The sequence below is a fragment of the Colias philodice genome, chromosome 1 (assembly GCF_061535455.1).
Source record: "Colias philodice isolate Cphi_HAF_F1 chromosome 1, ilColPhil1 Martin Lab GWU primary, whole genome shotgun sequence".
In the NCBI taxonomy this organism is placed as follows: domain Eukaryota; kingdom Metazoa; phylum Arthropoda; class Insecta; order Lepidoptera; family Pieridae; genus Colias; species Colias philodice.
In genome coordinates this window covers 13,330,056-13,346,631 of record NC_143086.1, presented here as the reverse complement: position 1 = coordinate 13,346,631, position 16,576 = coordinate 13,330,056, and the positions used below count along the sequence as shown (strand labels likewise).

At 33.9% G+C, this 16,576-nt stretch overlaps 1 protein-coding gene across 8 annotated transcripts; it reads right to left on the bottom strand.

Moving 5' to 3' along the window:
* Nucleotides 1-389: 389 nt before the first annotated feature.
* dos (daughter of sevenless) lies at nt 390-14,044 on the bottom strand. 8 transcript variants are annotated; one of them, XM_089694570.1, is made up of 11 exons: nt 13,976-14,044; nt 13,675-13,803; nt 12,792-12,999; nt 8,599-8,729; nt 8,071-8,269; nt 6,156-6,347; nt 5,973-6,091; nt 5,066-5,536; nt 4,644-4,751; nt 3,390-3,500; nt 390-1,417 (listed from the first exon to the last, which is right to left on the bottom strand). In XM_089694570.1, the coding sequence occupies exons 1-11, from the start codon at nt 14,042-14,044 to the stop codon at nt 1,271-1,273; spliced, it is 1,884 nt and encodes a 627-aa protein (XP_089550696.1). In that variant the 3' UTR covers nt 390-1,270. The 8 variants fall into 8 exon arrangements, with proteins under 8 accessions (XP_089550696.1, XP_089550709.1, XP_089550725.1 ...); XM_089694583.1 differs by having other exon boundaries at nt 3,390-3,491; XM_089694599.1 differs by having other exon boundaries at nt 5,973-6,067.
* Between the last annotated feature and the right edge of the window lie 2,532 nt (nt 14,045-16,576).

The window sequence follows — 16,576 nt, the reverse complement described above, 5'->3', positions numbered from 1 at the left end:
GAACACAAATTTTGTGCGCATTTAAAAATTTGTAAAGTTATCAAAATCGACAAACAACTGAGGGCAAGGATTCTCAAACAAGAAAACGCGAATTTATATTGAAATCAAATAAAAATGAACACATCTATAGCACTTCTCTAATTAAAGCTTAATCAGATAAAAATATGGGGTTTATTGTACATATAAATTCGTTATATGCAACCGCGAGGGAAAAAATATAAAAAAATCAACGGGTCAATTTAGTCAGGCCTGTAGCTAGTGTGTTCACACTTGCGACTTTGTAACGATTTTTTTGTCGCACGTAGAATGAAGTCTTTAAACGCGTCAACGTTTTAAAATTTGTGCGCATTATTACTGTATGTACGACGTTCGTAGGCTCTTTAAAAGAGACGCAAAGACAAATTGATTCTATAACTGAGATAACGCGATTGAATATTACTTATAGCCTTCAGATGTGAAGGAATAATTACTTACTAATTTGTGCTTGATTGTCCTCAAATATGAGAGATTAGACGGAGAGTGTGCCAACTGTTGGCGACGATAAAATACATATTATAACAAAACATCATGATCCCTAACTCATTTCACTGCTCATATATATTTGAGATAAATTTTCATATTTATTGCTTACATTGAGCGAAGAACAATAGTGCGATACGCTCAACAGCATATAGCTTAAGGTTTTAAGAGACATATGAAACATAAATCGACATAAGTACTTTTTAAACCATAATAATATTATGGATAAGTTGGATATCAAAATAATTTTTAAAATATATCCATTTATGCCATACTCTCTTGCAGTGTAGGTAAAACATACCTCAGTCATTTCATAACATAAAAAAATATATACCATAATGTCATGTGATGCAATGAATAAGGTAGCGTGAAAACTTAACACTGTATAATATACTATAATAGAATACATCTAATATCTTAATATATTCTATAGTTATATAATTATAAATTTTATATTTATCTATATATAATTGAATATTAAACAAGCTTATATAAAATATATTAAATAGGAAATAAAACGTACAGTAAACAATACAATAAACGTACATAGAAATGCGTAAAGGAAACAACTCATCGAAAATACTCGAAGGTAACAGATATATACATAACTAACCTTACGCTAGACCGTCCACTATGTAATTGTCCGAATCACTGGTTTCGCCCAATATACGCGAGAGTATACAATTTAATGAATATATAAATCATTTTTATTAATGCATTTTTTGTATACTTTCGCGTATATGGGGTTTAATCATTGTTGCACACTTCTAGATGCTTCGGCATCCTGACGGGTAATATTAAAGGCTTCCGTCTTGACGAAGTCGACTGTTTTGTAGTCGGCCCGAGATTCGGCGGAGAAGGACTTAGCGTGGTGCACGCGGCGAACGCCATCTTGATTCTGAAAATTTCAAAAAACAAACAAATTTTTGAAAAAACCATTTTTTTTTTTGGTAAATACAATTCAATTTTTTGGAAAAAATATTTAAATTTAAAATAGTTAATATAAATTCTAAGGTGAAAAACGGAGATATCATGTAAAGAAACGGTTTTATTAAAATTATGAATATAGAAAAGAAGAGATGCAGTATGTTTGTAAAAACAGAACCCTTAGTGTCCCTAGACCGACTCGCACTTGATAGATTTTTTGTATTTAATCAAAGTGTTTTCATATTAGACTAGAGTAGATAATTTTTGAAACAAAAAAAAATCGCAGTCGGATGAAACCCATTAGAAAAGGAGGGGAATATGACAAAAATGTAAGGAAAAATAAATTACGGTCAATCCGAGTTCGGGAAGCGGGAGGGGGGAGCTTTTAAGAGAAAAAAATGGTTTCTCTCGATTTCCGACAAAACTACAAGTCCTATAGAAAAAAGTTCAATGGCAAAGTTGTAGGTAATTAAAAGTTCTACAACTTTTGTATTTACAATTTTTTCACATAACCTCAAAATTTAGGTGAAAAATTCAAAAAACCAAGTTTTTGGTCTTTTATTTTTATCTACTTCAAAATTTATTTTTTTTCTACGAAATTTGGTGGAAACTTACTTTATTATGTCCCAAATACACTGTAATTTATTTGATTGAAAATGTTTATTTTTTCGGCTTATTTTGAATTAATACCAAAAAAACAACCTAATTTTCAACCGAAAAGTCACCCGTCTAAATATCAGTTTTTTTCAAAAACTTGGGGTACCTTTTATTCATTGAAATCTCTACTTTCATATGGTGTAAAAAAAATAAAGACCACCAAAGTAAATGTTCTCAGGAAATGCATACAAACAGTCTGAAAATTAGCTTTTACTAAATCAGGCACACTTCTCGAACTACCTGAAATGTTATTATCGACATCATTTTGCTTTTGAATATGCTGTAAAATATTAAACTTAGAACAGATAATTATTTTTCTTTTGAAATATTACCGAAAAGCCGATACAAGAGAAGATATAGAGTTCGAGAAGTGTGCCTGATTTAGTAAAAGCTCATTATCACACTGTTTGTATGCATTTCCTGAGAACATTTACTATGGTGGTGTTTATTTTTTTTACACCATATAAAAGTAGAGATTTCAATGAATAAAAGGCACCCCAAGTTTTTGATAAAAGCTGATATTTTGACGGGTGACTTTTCGATTGAAAATTAGGTTGTTTTTTTGGTATTAATTCAAAATAAGCCGAAAAAATAAACATTTTCAATCAAATAAATTACAGTGTATTTGGGACATAATAAAGTAAGTTTCCACCAAATTTCGTAGAAAAAAAATAAATTTTGAAGTAGATAAAAATAAAAGACCAAAAACTTGGTTTTTTGAATTTTTCACCTAAATTTTGAGGTTATGTGAAAAAATTGTGAATACAAAAGTTGTAGAACTTTTAATTACCTACAACTTTGCCATTGAACTTTTTTCTATAGGACTTGTAGTTTTGTCGGAAATCGAGAGAAACCATTTTTTTCTCTTAAAAGCTCCCCCCTCCCACTTCCCGAACTCGGATTGACCGTAATTTATTTTTCCTTTTATTTTCATCATGTTCCCCTCCTTTTCTAATGGGTTTCATCCGACTACGATTTTTTTTATCTTTTCATTATTTTTAAAGGCTTCCACCCCAGTCTATATTGGCAATTTGGTTTAGATTTCCATACCCAGGGTGTAAAACGAGATTTTTTTACTGGCAGCTCGTTATCCGTGTCTTTTTTCATTGAACAATCTAATCTATTTATTAAAATTCAGTATGCCCAGTCATTTATCGAATTGAAACTAAAATCAATCGAATAATTTTTTGATTGTTCTCGTATTTTCTTCAATTTTAATTTTTTTGCGGTCGTTTTTAGATATGTTTCCCTATAATTTATATACTATTAAAATGAATATACATTACCTTAGCCGGACTCTTTGGGCTGCTAAGATCAAGATCTAAATATTGTAAAACGTCAGAGGCTCTGCGAGTCCGAGCGACGCTTGTCGACGGCTGAGCCGCATTCTGGAACAGCTGAAATACATTTGTGCGTTTTTAGGGTTCCGTAGCCAAAATGGCAAAAACGGAACCCTTATAGTTTCGTCATGTCCGTCTGTCCGTCTGTCCGTCTGTCCGTCTGTCACAGCCGATTTACTCGGAAACTATAAGTACTACAGTGATGAAATTTGATGGGAATATGTGTTGTATGAACCGCTACAAAAATATGACACTAAATAGTAAAAAAAAGAATTGGGGGTGGGGCCCCCCATACATGTAACTGAGGGATGAAATTTTTTTTTTCGATGTACATACCCGTGTGGGGTATCAATGGAAAGGTCTTTTAAAATGATATAAAGTTTTCTAAAAAACATTTTTCTTAAAGTGAACGGTTTTTGAGATATCAGCTCTCAAAGTCGTAAAAAGTATGTCCCCCCCCCTCTATTTTTATAACTACGGGGTATAAAATTCTAAAAAAAATAGAGGTGATGCATGCTAATTAACTCTTTCAACGATTTTTGGTTTGATCAAAGTATCTCTTATAGTTTTTGAGATAGGTTGATTTAACTGTAATTTATTATATTTGCTGCTACGGAACCCTTTGTGCGCGAGCCCGACTCGCACTTGGCCGGTTCTTTTAAATACTAGTTCATATAATTATTATTATAAAAATCAAATAATATAGCAATTTTATTGTAAGCAAAGCGTTTTATATATATTGTTATATATTACATTATTTTTTAAGCATTTTTCAGCGTGATTATAAATAAAAGAAATTAGTAAAACAAATTTATTTGTGATATTTAACTATATCCAAAATGGCGTTTGGCAAAAAAATATTATCTTCATTATATGCATAATCTATGACCCTAAGTATCAGTCCCCTGACCTAATTTGCGACTGATGTCAGGAGACTGGCGCAGTAACAGGCCTCCTGGCATACAATTTTTATACAATGTTTTTTTCCTTTATAAATATACTAGCTGCGCTTCGCGGTTTCACCCGCATGGCTCCGCTCCTGTTGGTCTTAGCGTAATGATATGTAGCCTATAGCCTTCCTCGATAAATGGGCTATCTAACACTCAAAGAATTTTTCAAATCAAAATTTTTCAATTTTTTTTTTAAACAAACAAACTCTTCAGCATTATAATATTAGTAGAGATAACAAATTATATTTACCTGGTCCACTTGATTCACGTGGCCGATGCTTGAGCTAGCGATGCGCGGCTTCAGCGCGCGGTCAACAGCTGGCGGCAGCAGAGACAGATTGCAGTAATGCTGCATAGGCTGTATAGACAACAATTATATATTAAACAACCGTTCATACAGTTCTATTTAATATAAATACTTGTGTTTCTTTGTTGTTAGGTTAAATTTAAACAGTACTGCCAATATATGATTTCCTTTTGTTTCATTTTAAGCATAATTTAGTTGCATTCAATTAAAAAAATCATGTGTCATCTTTTGTTTTATCAGATAACATAGAGACTCAGATACATCCTTATTGTTTGTTTTGTACTATTAATATTGAATACTTAGAACTTTCTACCAAGTCAAGCGTCAAAAACGTACTTAACAATGCAAAATTCAAAAGAGCTTACATGTGCAAGGCCAGTTTCGTCGTCATCGTCATTCATAGGGCGGTGCACAATAATCGTAGGTAGAGCCTGCGCTTGGGACTGCAATGGTAGAGCCTGAGCTTGGGACTGCAATGGTAGAGCCTGAGCTTGGGACTGCAATGGTAGAGCCTGAGCTTGCGACTGGAATGGTAGAGCCTGCGCTTGGGACTGCAATGGTAGCGCCTGCGCTTGTGATTGGTACGGCAGAGCCTGTGCCTGTGCCTGGTATGGTAGAGCCTGCGCTTGAGACTGGAATGGTAGAGCCTGTGCCTGTGCCTGGTACGGCGGTGCCTGTACTTGAGCCTGGTGCGTGTATACGTGCACCTGCACGCGGCTCTGCACGTGGGTAAGCGGCAACGCCTGAGCGAGCGACTGTGAGGCGGGCACGTGCGACAGGCGACGGGAAGAGACCTCCCAGGAGTACGGCGGGTTAGACCAGTCGAGGTTTGGATGCTGTTTCAGAAAACAAAAAATTTGGTTGTTTGTAAAGTAGGTTTACGATCGAGATGTTTACGTGATAACGTCTTATTGGTGGCAGCGCTCGAGATGAGACGGGAGATCGGTCCGTCTCTCTCTCTTTATACCTGCGATCGCGCTCGTGAGGTTTTGGTGTGACACAAGTTTCTGAACATGTCACCCGACTAAAACGATTTTAAAAACGTTATCACGTTAAAAAATATATTTTTATTTAGGTTTATATTCTAAATAATAAAAATATATAAAAATATAAAAATAAATATTCAATGTTTCAGTTGTATATTTTTTACTATGGTTTCAAAAAATTATTTAAAAACTTTAATTTGTGTTTATTTTAAAATTAAATGAGCAAATGCAATGATTATTTTTCAATATAAATTCTTTAAAGATATTTCAAATCAAAGAAACTTACAGATCGTGGCTCCCTTAGCCTTGGCCCTTGGTAGGAGTCCCGATGCTCCCTGCTGAGGGTGATCGTCTTTGGCGGCCTCGGCGGTACGGGTGGTCCTGAAAAAAGACCACAAAAAATGGCTATTATACGACGTATAAAAAAAAACAAATTAATATTTTTTTAATATCATAATAAGAAAGTTACCGTCACCTTCCTCGGAGGCATCACTCTGACCCAAACAGCTGGCAGCCTGACCCAGGCAGCCGGTAGGTTTCCTCTCCGGCCTAGAGAAAACGGGCCTCACTGGGACGTTGCCGCCGGTATAGGCCTTAAAGCGTTCGATCCGTTCCACGGTTCCTGGATTAATATAGGTCCGCGTGAGAGACCAATCGTCTGCTAACATAATAGCGTTTCAATTGACAACATTTCAAAATTTTAAGCTACTTATTTTTTAAACTAGATCAAAAATTATGATACACGTATTTTTTGCTTTTTCTAAATATGGAAGTTTTCATTCATCTTTTTGAGTTTTAAAATCATCTCATTCTAAAATGTCGTAAGCGCCAAATGACGTCATACATACGGAGGAATACATTTTTTCCTTTGCCACATACCTAGTTAAAATCTTGGCAGTTGATATTTTGGCACATTTGTCACTTTGATTCGTCAAGCTTTGTAAATATTGTTATTTATTATTTGCTGATCCAAATTTTAAACAAAAGAAACTTATTCACAAGTACTGATGATGATGACTTTATGCAGGATTTGTTAAGGGGTACTGAAAATTTCTGGGAAACAAATATACTATCCCAAAAACGTTGGAAAGTGTTAAATAAATACAACTTTTAGTAAGTAAACAAAGTCTTTTATTTCAAGAAAATTATGAACACTATAGGCACTATTTTTTGTATAATATAAATGAATTGGTCCAACTCCAATCAAACAAACATCACGCTAATGAGATTAAATTAGAAAACCAAAACACAATAACACGATTTAATGTTTACATGAATAATTCACAAAAATGACATTAATATGAAATTTGACATATGCCATACCCTGTAAATGTCAGTGATAGTTTTTTTTTTAGCTTTTTTAAATTAGGCTAAGGCGCATTTTTATTCCTCCGTATGTATGACGTCATCATCACATTTATCGTTTTTATTTAATTTCTCTTAAAATATGCGATTAAAAAATGAAATAATTTTTTTTTTCTGTAATCGCAAGAGCAAAATAAAGAAACGTTTTTTTTCTTTCATGGCCTTATAAAAAATGAAATGTTGTCAATTAATAACAATTTTTAAATATTCTGCCATAATTAAAACAGGCGAATGCTATTAAAAATAAACGGTCACCTTTACATTCGATTATAATTGCTCGCGGTCCAAAAAATTACGAAGCGATTTGATCATTTAAAATTTACGAATAATGGTGTCATTAACAACTGAATTAAAAGATATATATGAAAAAAATCGTTATTAAATTCGCAAACATTAAAAAAAAATTATTAATGAATAATTAAATTTTGATCGGTGTATTTATTCATAAAAATTTAGTCAAAATCTGGATGCGCAAAGAATTTAAGTGCGCAAGGTCCGATTGAAATATCCACGGATTGAGGTATAAGAAGCGGGGAACGGACCAATGGCGTCGCGGAAAGGAATGGTGGTTTAGATCCATGATCACGCATGCGCAATGACAATGCGTCTTCCATTTCCAGCAGGCAGCTATGTATATTCGCATGCGCAATGACGACGCGTCCGCCATTTTGTTCGCGCCGCCATATTCGCATGCGCAATGACGACGCGTCCGCCATTTCGTGCGGGCAGCTATATTCGCATGCGCAATGACGACGCGTCCGCCATTTCGTGCGGGCAGCTATATTCGCATGCGCAATGACGACTCGTGCACAATTTCGTGCGGGCCACCATATTCGCATGCGCAATGACGCCGCGTCCGCCATTTTGTTCGCGCCATCATATTCGCATGTGCAATGACAAAGTGTCCGCCATTTCGTGCGCACTACCATAATGAACGTATATTTTAAATGAAACGATCGCGAGCAATTAAAATTCAGCAAAGGAACCTGCAGGCCTAAAAACCGGACTCTAATACATACCTAGATTAGATTGACTAGCATTAAGCGATTTGCATTCCTCGTCACTTAAATTAGACTCGTTTTCAGAAAAATCGTTATTAACGCGAATTTGGGGGTGACTAAGGTATATTTGTTGACTTTTTTCAGAAACAGCGTCGAAGGAAGACTTCGATCCAATAATGATATTATTGGGATCGAAGGTGAAGGTTCTTTGGGAATCCTAAAAGCAAAATCAAAATAAATATTTCAAGGGTAAAAAAAAATAAATAAAATGAGCAAAAAAGCACTATTCACACTATAAGCAGTATCGCAAGCACTAACAAAGCAATGACTGTTGTTTAATGTAGTCTTAGGGATTTTATTTTTCTAAAACAGCAGAAATGTATTATCATAACGATAAAGCTCAAAGTACGAAAAAAATAGTCGCCCGTATGAAACATTATGAAAAACATATATTAAAAACATTTTAATTTCTTATGGGTTTAAAATATATTTCGCAATGCCTTGAGCTTCATCGCTTAATAAAAACAAGCAAAAAAAAAACAATACATTGCATGGAAAATCTAATACCGGCGCTCGGACTCCAGTAATGCACTCAGATATCGGTATGTAGGGTCCAGTACCTTCCGCGAGTTCGTACTGATCGTTCATAACCGTCATTGTGCTGTTTTGATATGTACCTATAAACAAAACTGCTATTGTCTTATTTGCGCGGTACTTGAGTACGGTTTGTGGTCAACCATTGCGAGAGAAATATTTCGCGTTTGCATAGATACACGTATCTGATTGTAATAGAGCAATAGGGAGGCTCAGTCGCGGAAGGTAGTCGCCTCCTACCCCTCCCCTCCCCTTGAACCCTCCCGCTGGCGGCTCGCACCGCGCAGCTAGGAGGGATGGGGTGTGGCGGGGTGGTATCCCTACATCTCCATTCTCCCACCCCTTTTCCGATATTTCATCCCAATATAACTGCGTAGTTACCACGTTAAAATACTTTTTTTTTCAACATCGAAGACATAAAAAAATAAAAACACAGTAAGTACAAAATAATACATCAAGAGGCATTGCGATATCTCAGACAACGCACATAGAATTTAATATACACACAAAGAATGCGCTCGGGAAAAATTGGCAATAGGAAAAGAGGATACACATAAGGAGAAAACAACAACAATTCTTAAACTATTTAACTTACCATTCCTCAGAACAGCGTCAACTGAACTTCACCGGGAACTGATTCAGATTAATAATAGTCATATTAAGTCAGTCTGTAAAATTGTCCGTATAAAAAGACCGAATAATTAATTAATCATCGTAAAGCAAATAAGAACGGGATAAAGATTTGATTATTTAAAACTATCAACTAACAAAATTATTACATTTTGTTCCAAGGTTCATCAATGGAAAATATTGATTTAAGAACAAAGAGACTTTCAATTTATTTAAGGACCGAACACGTCCATCTGACTCGAGTACCGGAGAGCGAATGATTTATTTAGGCTCGATCTAAATGCGCATGTAAGTCCTTGTCGGAGCCTAGACAGGGTGGCTGGAGGGTGGGACCTAGGTAGATTCCCGGGAGTTCTAAACTTAGCTGCTCTCGTTGCGGGGGATATAGTTCGAGATTGTTCCCGAACATGCGCATTCGATGCACTCCCCGCGTATGTACTTTTGTCGATATTACATACGACGCCATTAAAACGAGCTGCCATCTCTTAATAGGGGGGTGGGTACATAGCAAGTACATGTTACACGGGTTTAAAACTTCCAATACTGAATCAATAACGACTACAACGAAATGGCCGACGTTATTTTTGTCCCAAAAATAAATTTTAGCACTATCAGTCTACTTTGTTTTTTGCATATACATACTTTGGAAGGAAATTAAAGAAATTTCAAGATGCTGTGACTACTTATTTATTTTGAGAATGAGTGAATGCTATCCAAACCCAAACAAGAGCCGCGACTCGCGACGTACCCAAACAAGCGTTGCTACAACAATGTCTCGTCCTATGCAACACGTGTTTATTGAAACATTTCAAAGGAGACCATTTTTTTTGTTTGGAGAATAGGCCCACCTCAATTTCTTAGCGTATATTAATGAAATGTGTGTTAATTTGTTCCTTGAAGTCCCCAGATAACAGTAGTGACATTACTTTTACATGTTTTAACCGGAATCTTTAGAAATACGTGTGCAAACATTCACCTCATTACTACATAAAAACTAACTGATAATGAGCGATTTGTTTTGTGTGACCCATCCGAATCATTGGGTACAATATATTTAAAAAAGTTTGGAAAATCCAAAAGTGCACGCCTCATAATTTTTTTTTAATAATTATTTATTAATTATTATTTTTGTTTATTTAATAACAATTAAACCACATCGAATCAGACCCTGAAAAATGAAAGGGTTCTATTCCTGAGCATACTCAAGCGTAAGAGAAAAAAAAAGACTCGATTAGTAAAGTATTTCGGTCGCTATCGTGTTAACAAGAAAATCCTCCGCACATACAGACACACGGACGTCCAAGACAGAACTTTTTTAAACTGTTTTTTAACTAGTTTAAATAACAAAAATGACATCAAAAATATCATGAATGTTAAAAATAGTGTTTTTTCTTAATATGTGTGTGTATGTATTATCTTACAAGTGCAATGTATGATACATAAAGACATTTTAAGTTTGAAAAATCAGATGTTTTGCGCGAAGTGACAGTAGTACCCACCTCAACGCTTCACTTATGAGGCGTGCAATAAATGAATAAATAAATATTAGAAAACATCACGATTCCAAGCTCGGAAATCGGACACAACGAAGGTACCGCAAACACAGAGACCCGATTTGGTTATAAATAGTATAGAAAATAGATATAAGTGGGTGTACCTCAAGTTTCTGGACCTTGATGCGATTTTAGCGATTGGGAAAACTGATTCAATAAGAAATTATTAGTTAAGTAGGTAGGTATTTAGGTACGTGATATTTTATGACTAGGAGTAGGTACATAATATTAGGATAGGTATCCATTTGTACAGCTATTCTATTATTCATGTTCAATTGTAATATTAAACGCTCTTAAGTTGTAGCAATTTCATTTTAAAATAGGTAAAAAAACATTGCTTACATTCATTGCAAACATTGACGCAGGGGGCTACGACAGGAGGAATCTGACATATTCCGTCAAAGCAGCCAATAGATATACTTAACGTTTCGTTACACGGATTTTTTTAGCTGAGTAGAAACAAATTGTTTTGTTTGATAAATGACAGGATTTAAAATCGCTATCAATCATATTCTTCCATATAAATAAGAATAAAAACAGTTTCTAAAGTGGTTTAATGAAGGCAATTTTTTTCGCTTTTTGGTTTTATTTTCATTCTATCGATAAAAACGTTTCGTTCCAGTTTTTTTTTAAAGTTGGCCATTGTTCTTGGTTTGTAGACAGCCTGTGTAGACAGCACACTACAGCAGGGATGATATCAAAATAAGGCTTTTTAATTCGATTTCATGATTCCGGTTTCGTTTGTAAAACAACGAAGTTACAAAATTCATAATATAATTTTATATTTTTACACGTTTTTTTTTATGACTATACGTTACCGAGTCTTGGTGGGCCCACAAAAAATAGTCTCCTTTATATGTTTACTTGAGCGTTTGAACTTGAAAAGTGATTTTTCTTTTTGTGCAAACAAAATATAAGCTCTTAGCAAATGTACGAAAACAAGATATTAATTTTTATCATTGAACAAATTGATTTTCGATTTACCTTTGTGTTTGAGTTTTTAACAAAACTTAACAAAGTAACTTAGTTATCAATATCATCTAACAAAAGAGCTTTATATTTTCTTTTAAACCTGATTCACAAACATTTTCCTGTATTTTGTTACATATTATGAAGAATTAAAACAATCTTAAATTTATTATATTTCATGTAATTCACATTAGAAATCAAGAAGTCAGTTTGTTTTCTAAACTTAAATATTCTTCAAGGATTAAATTTAGACTTGTATCCGTTTAGGATAATATATCAAAATGTATGTGATGAAAAGCAAATCAATTCACATAATATAATGAAATCCAATATAAATGAACAAAATATAGTTATTGCAATCGCATAGCACAAATAAGTCAATACTTTCTTGAAAGTTAAGTAATTGCAGAGCTTAATATAAAAATGAGAAGTTTTTCTGTCAAACATTTTTTACTTCCAGAAATAGCACTGTATTCAGAACTCTATTTCAAAATACAAACAAAAATTTCAGGAAAATATATATATGAATAATACTGTATAAGAATAAGAACATTGCGTAGCATGCTTTGATATTCAAAAGCAACAGGTTTCAACATTGATATAGTATTGGAAATACCGACACACACAGCATTTTACTAATGTAACATAAATAAGGTTTATAACTAAAAACACAGGAACATGTATTCTTTAATTATTAAAAATTAAGTATTCTTTTCTTAAATAATACTTAATTTTATTCTAATTAGTCCTTTAACATTAACACTGAACCACTTATTCTGCTTTACTTAACAATAAAGGTAAAAGGATATATCGTTCATGTGATAATTGTGCAAGCATTCAATTTTCCTAAATATAAAAACCCAACCTAGCTTTTGCCCACAACTTTGTATACTTAGTAGTAACCCAAAGCTGTTTTGATTACAACAACAAAGAACCTAAATACAATTCGAAATATGATGTACCAAAACACGAGGGCAAAATAGTAGCACTTACTTCTGGTCCTTTCTTCCTCCTCCTCTGAGGGGAGCGTCGCGCACAGGCCGCACACTCTGCAAATGGTGTCTACCCACTTCGCCATGTCTTCCTCGCTGGCCGCCTCCAGGTGATAGGTTCGCTCTTTTGTCCGAATGGAGAACACGCAGCCGCGCTCCGCAGGGTCCAGCTGAGTGTTGCTGTTCTGGGTCATCAGACCCGCATCCACCTACGACAAACAAAATTATTATTATCTTTTATCATTAGTTATTATCTTAGAAATGTAATATTGCGCTCATTTATATGAAAGACCCTTGTAACTCCATGCACTTTGTGTGAAAGAATTCTGATCAGTAGAATACTATCAGATAAGATTACTACACCAAAATAAACTCATATGTTCATTGTTTGCACCGATCAAATCGAGCACTGAGTTCAAACTGTATTATTCTATTTTCTTGTTCTTTATAGGCATATTCATATGACATACTGAGGCAATGTTTAATTTAGTTTCTGATCAAATCTGGCCTGCGTTTGTATTGTATTTACATTTGAATAGAGAATTTTCCTTATTAACCATCAGGTCACCTAACAATCAATATCGCAATATTGAACTTGAAATAGTATTTTCAAATGTAAATGGAGCTAATCGCATAAGAGTCTTGTATTTCTTAACAATGCAGTTATTTTACAATGGTGAATGTTAAAGTGGCTTGATTATGTACAGTTAATAACATTAAAAAAATACAATTCTGCAGTCCTATTAAAAGATGGAAAGCCTAAATTGTGAATAATTAGTTCTAGACTTTTTATATAAAACAAACAGAAGTCATAACATTATCAACAATAAAATTCAGTTCAACTTAAAAAAACTTTTAAAACTTTTATTCAAAATTTAAGTTACCTGTTCACAGAGATCCAGGTTTATGGAGCCTTTCAGACGCCTGCAGCTCCGCTCACCATAGTAGTCCAGGAAGTACTGCCCTGGAAGATCATTCGACTGCCGCAAGGAAAACCACCTTTTTCGCCATTTCTGAAAACAAAACACATTCTTAAGCATCCACGCTGCATACTGATTGCTAAATTATTTTCGGGCGAGTTAATCTAGTTTTTCAAATATTCGATAAGCTAATCACTACAAGAAAATTTCTCGAAAAATACCACAATTTCTCGCTAAGTTAAAACAAAAATCGTTGTTTACTTACAGTTTTGAAAATACTTCTGTGCGGCGGCGATTTTGTCAACCAGCCTTCAAGTAGTATATATCTGGACATAATATTACTTAAGTTTTTTAATACACTGCAATGAGTCACATTCAAATTTGTAAGTGCACCATTTACTCATACTGTTAGCAACATATCACTCTGCTTTTACTTTGATGGTGAACTGCGAAATGAGAACTGAGAACGGCGGCTCCACAGAGCAAGTAATATAGGCTCGCTGTGAATGACAGCCGACAGGCCTACCACAGAACACATAGGTTTGCCACATCAGAAAATTTCATAGATGGGAAAAGTTGTAGTGATTCTGCGCATTGCTTCTAAAATTTATATATACCTATTTTTAAGATTTTTAGGTGCATAAAACATAAATTAATGTACCTTTAGATAAAAATACAATTTTAATGTCATATACATCAAACCTATGAATAATAGTACTCCATTATCATTATAAAGCGTCCAATTATTTATATTTAACATTATTTCGCGAATGAAATTAATTGTCACATATTTTAAAACTACCACAGAGCAAGCAATATAAAACTATAGGTAAACCAGAATCTGATGGCAATTAGGGAAATCAAAATTTTGAGTGTGCAACCCTAGGGAAAATGGACTGAACGATTTTGATACTGCGTATTTTTTATTTTGTCCTCAATATCATTAGTCACATTAAACAAGTGGATAATACTGTATTTAATAATAAGATATCCACGTAATATTATGTAGGTACTTATTACATGTATAATATACATATTACTTTTCTAAAGGTAATACATAATATTATGTATTTACACATACCTATATTTGAATATATGTCTATCATTATGGCATGTGAAAATATGGATGTAATGATAATGCAGATCAAAACTTATTTACTATATTAATTAACGATTGTTTATAATCTTATATATAAAAATGAATCGCAAAATGTGTTGGTAAGCGCATAACTCGAGAACGGCTGAACCGATTTCGATAATTCTTTTTTTATTATATTCCTTGAAGTACGAGGATGGTTTTTATGTAGAGAAAACGTAAACATGTACCACGGGCGAAGCCGGGGCGGACCGCTAGTTTTTAATAAAATAAAACAATAATAAAATAAAATCATGTTTATTTTCGTAAGTATTAACACATTATAAAATTGACTTGTACACCTTGGACTTGACAAATAGCCAAGAATGGAAACTCCTGTAATAAGTTTTTATAAAATTATATTTTAATCAACAAACAACATTATTAATTTAAAGTATCAAAAGGGGTAAGTCCAACTTAGCAATAAAATCTTTCACGCACTTTAAAATTGAAAATTGTGATGTGTTTGACCCTTCTTCATCGAATGTTTTTCTATACACATTGTAAACAACACCTCTTGCTTGTGATCGCAGCGGTTTTATCGACATTTCGAAGATTTTGAAGACAAAATCCTAAAAATTAATCATCAACACAATAATTTGACAACCAATTTGATAGTTGTCAAATAAAGTTGCCACATGAAAATCTTTTATTTTTAAAATATAAATATGCCATCAGATTCTGGTAGACCTATACCTATAATCATTGAGATACTAGTAATACGTATGGAGACGACACCGCCTACATCACTTATGTTCCGCTCAACATAGGTCAAATGACCTGCACAGTGCACTCAGTCGCTATAGCGCGATGCTGTGGCGCGATGGTCGCTTTCATGTCTTGTTTGTTATAAAGCAAAAAACCATGAAACTCATCAAATATGCCTTCGAGTGTGTTACGATATTGCACTAATAATTCAAGTAATGCGGCAAAGTGCAAAGAAATAACTTTTCATCTGTAATTAACAAGATAATCATTTTTAAACTTGGTTCGAACAAAATTTTTGGCGGGCGCCATTTTGCGTCATTTGTCATAGACTCAAAATTTAAGAAATGGCATTTGCTATGAAAGATGTTTAGTTATATTACATGACGTACCTATATTTTTAGAGTTGAAAATAATAAATTTACACATTTAGAAAATATTGCACTGTGGATATTATTTGAAAAAAGGTTAAAACATGAAAATATGAAAATAAATTACCAACGTATCTTTTTTTTTGTTACATTGACTGGTTTTAATTGAAAAGTTTTTAATTGATAAGTTTATTAATAATTATTTATAAGATTAATTATTTTTTTTATGTTACATTGATTGTTCTTAATTGGTAATAATATTTACGAAGTTTCGCCTCTATGACGGTGAGTCGATTACATTGCTTAATCCTAGCCGCCCCGCGCCGCCGCGCTTGGCGCATAGATTTTCTTCGTGGTGTCTCCTCTATACGTAGTAATAATAGCTCAATGCCTATAATTAATTTTTTTATGCATTTTTGAACACAGGTGACAGATCACGATTATTCTAGTATTATGGACCATCTTCACAACAGGCAGCATTGGGCGAGTAGAGGCAATCACGATAATTTAGAAGGCCTACAAGTCTATGATCGGCCCGCGGGCGTCATTTATAACATTACAGATGTAAGTATGTAATATGTATATATTTTGTCGTCGCCATATCGTAGATTTGCTCATTTCATGAGATGATTGATCATTTCACGAAATGGTCGCA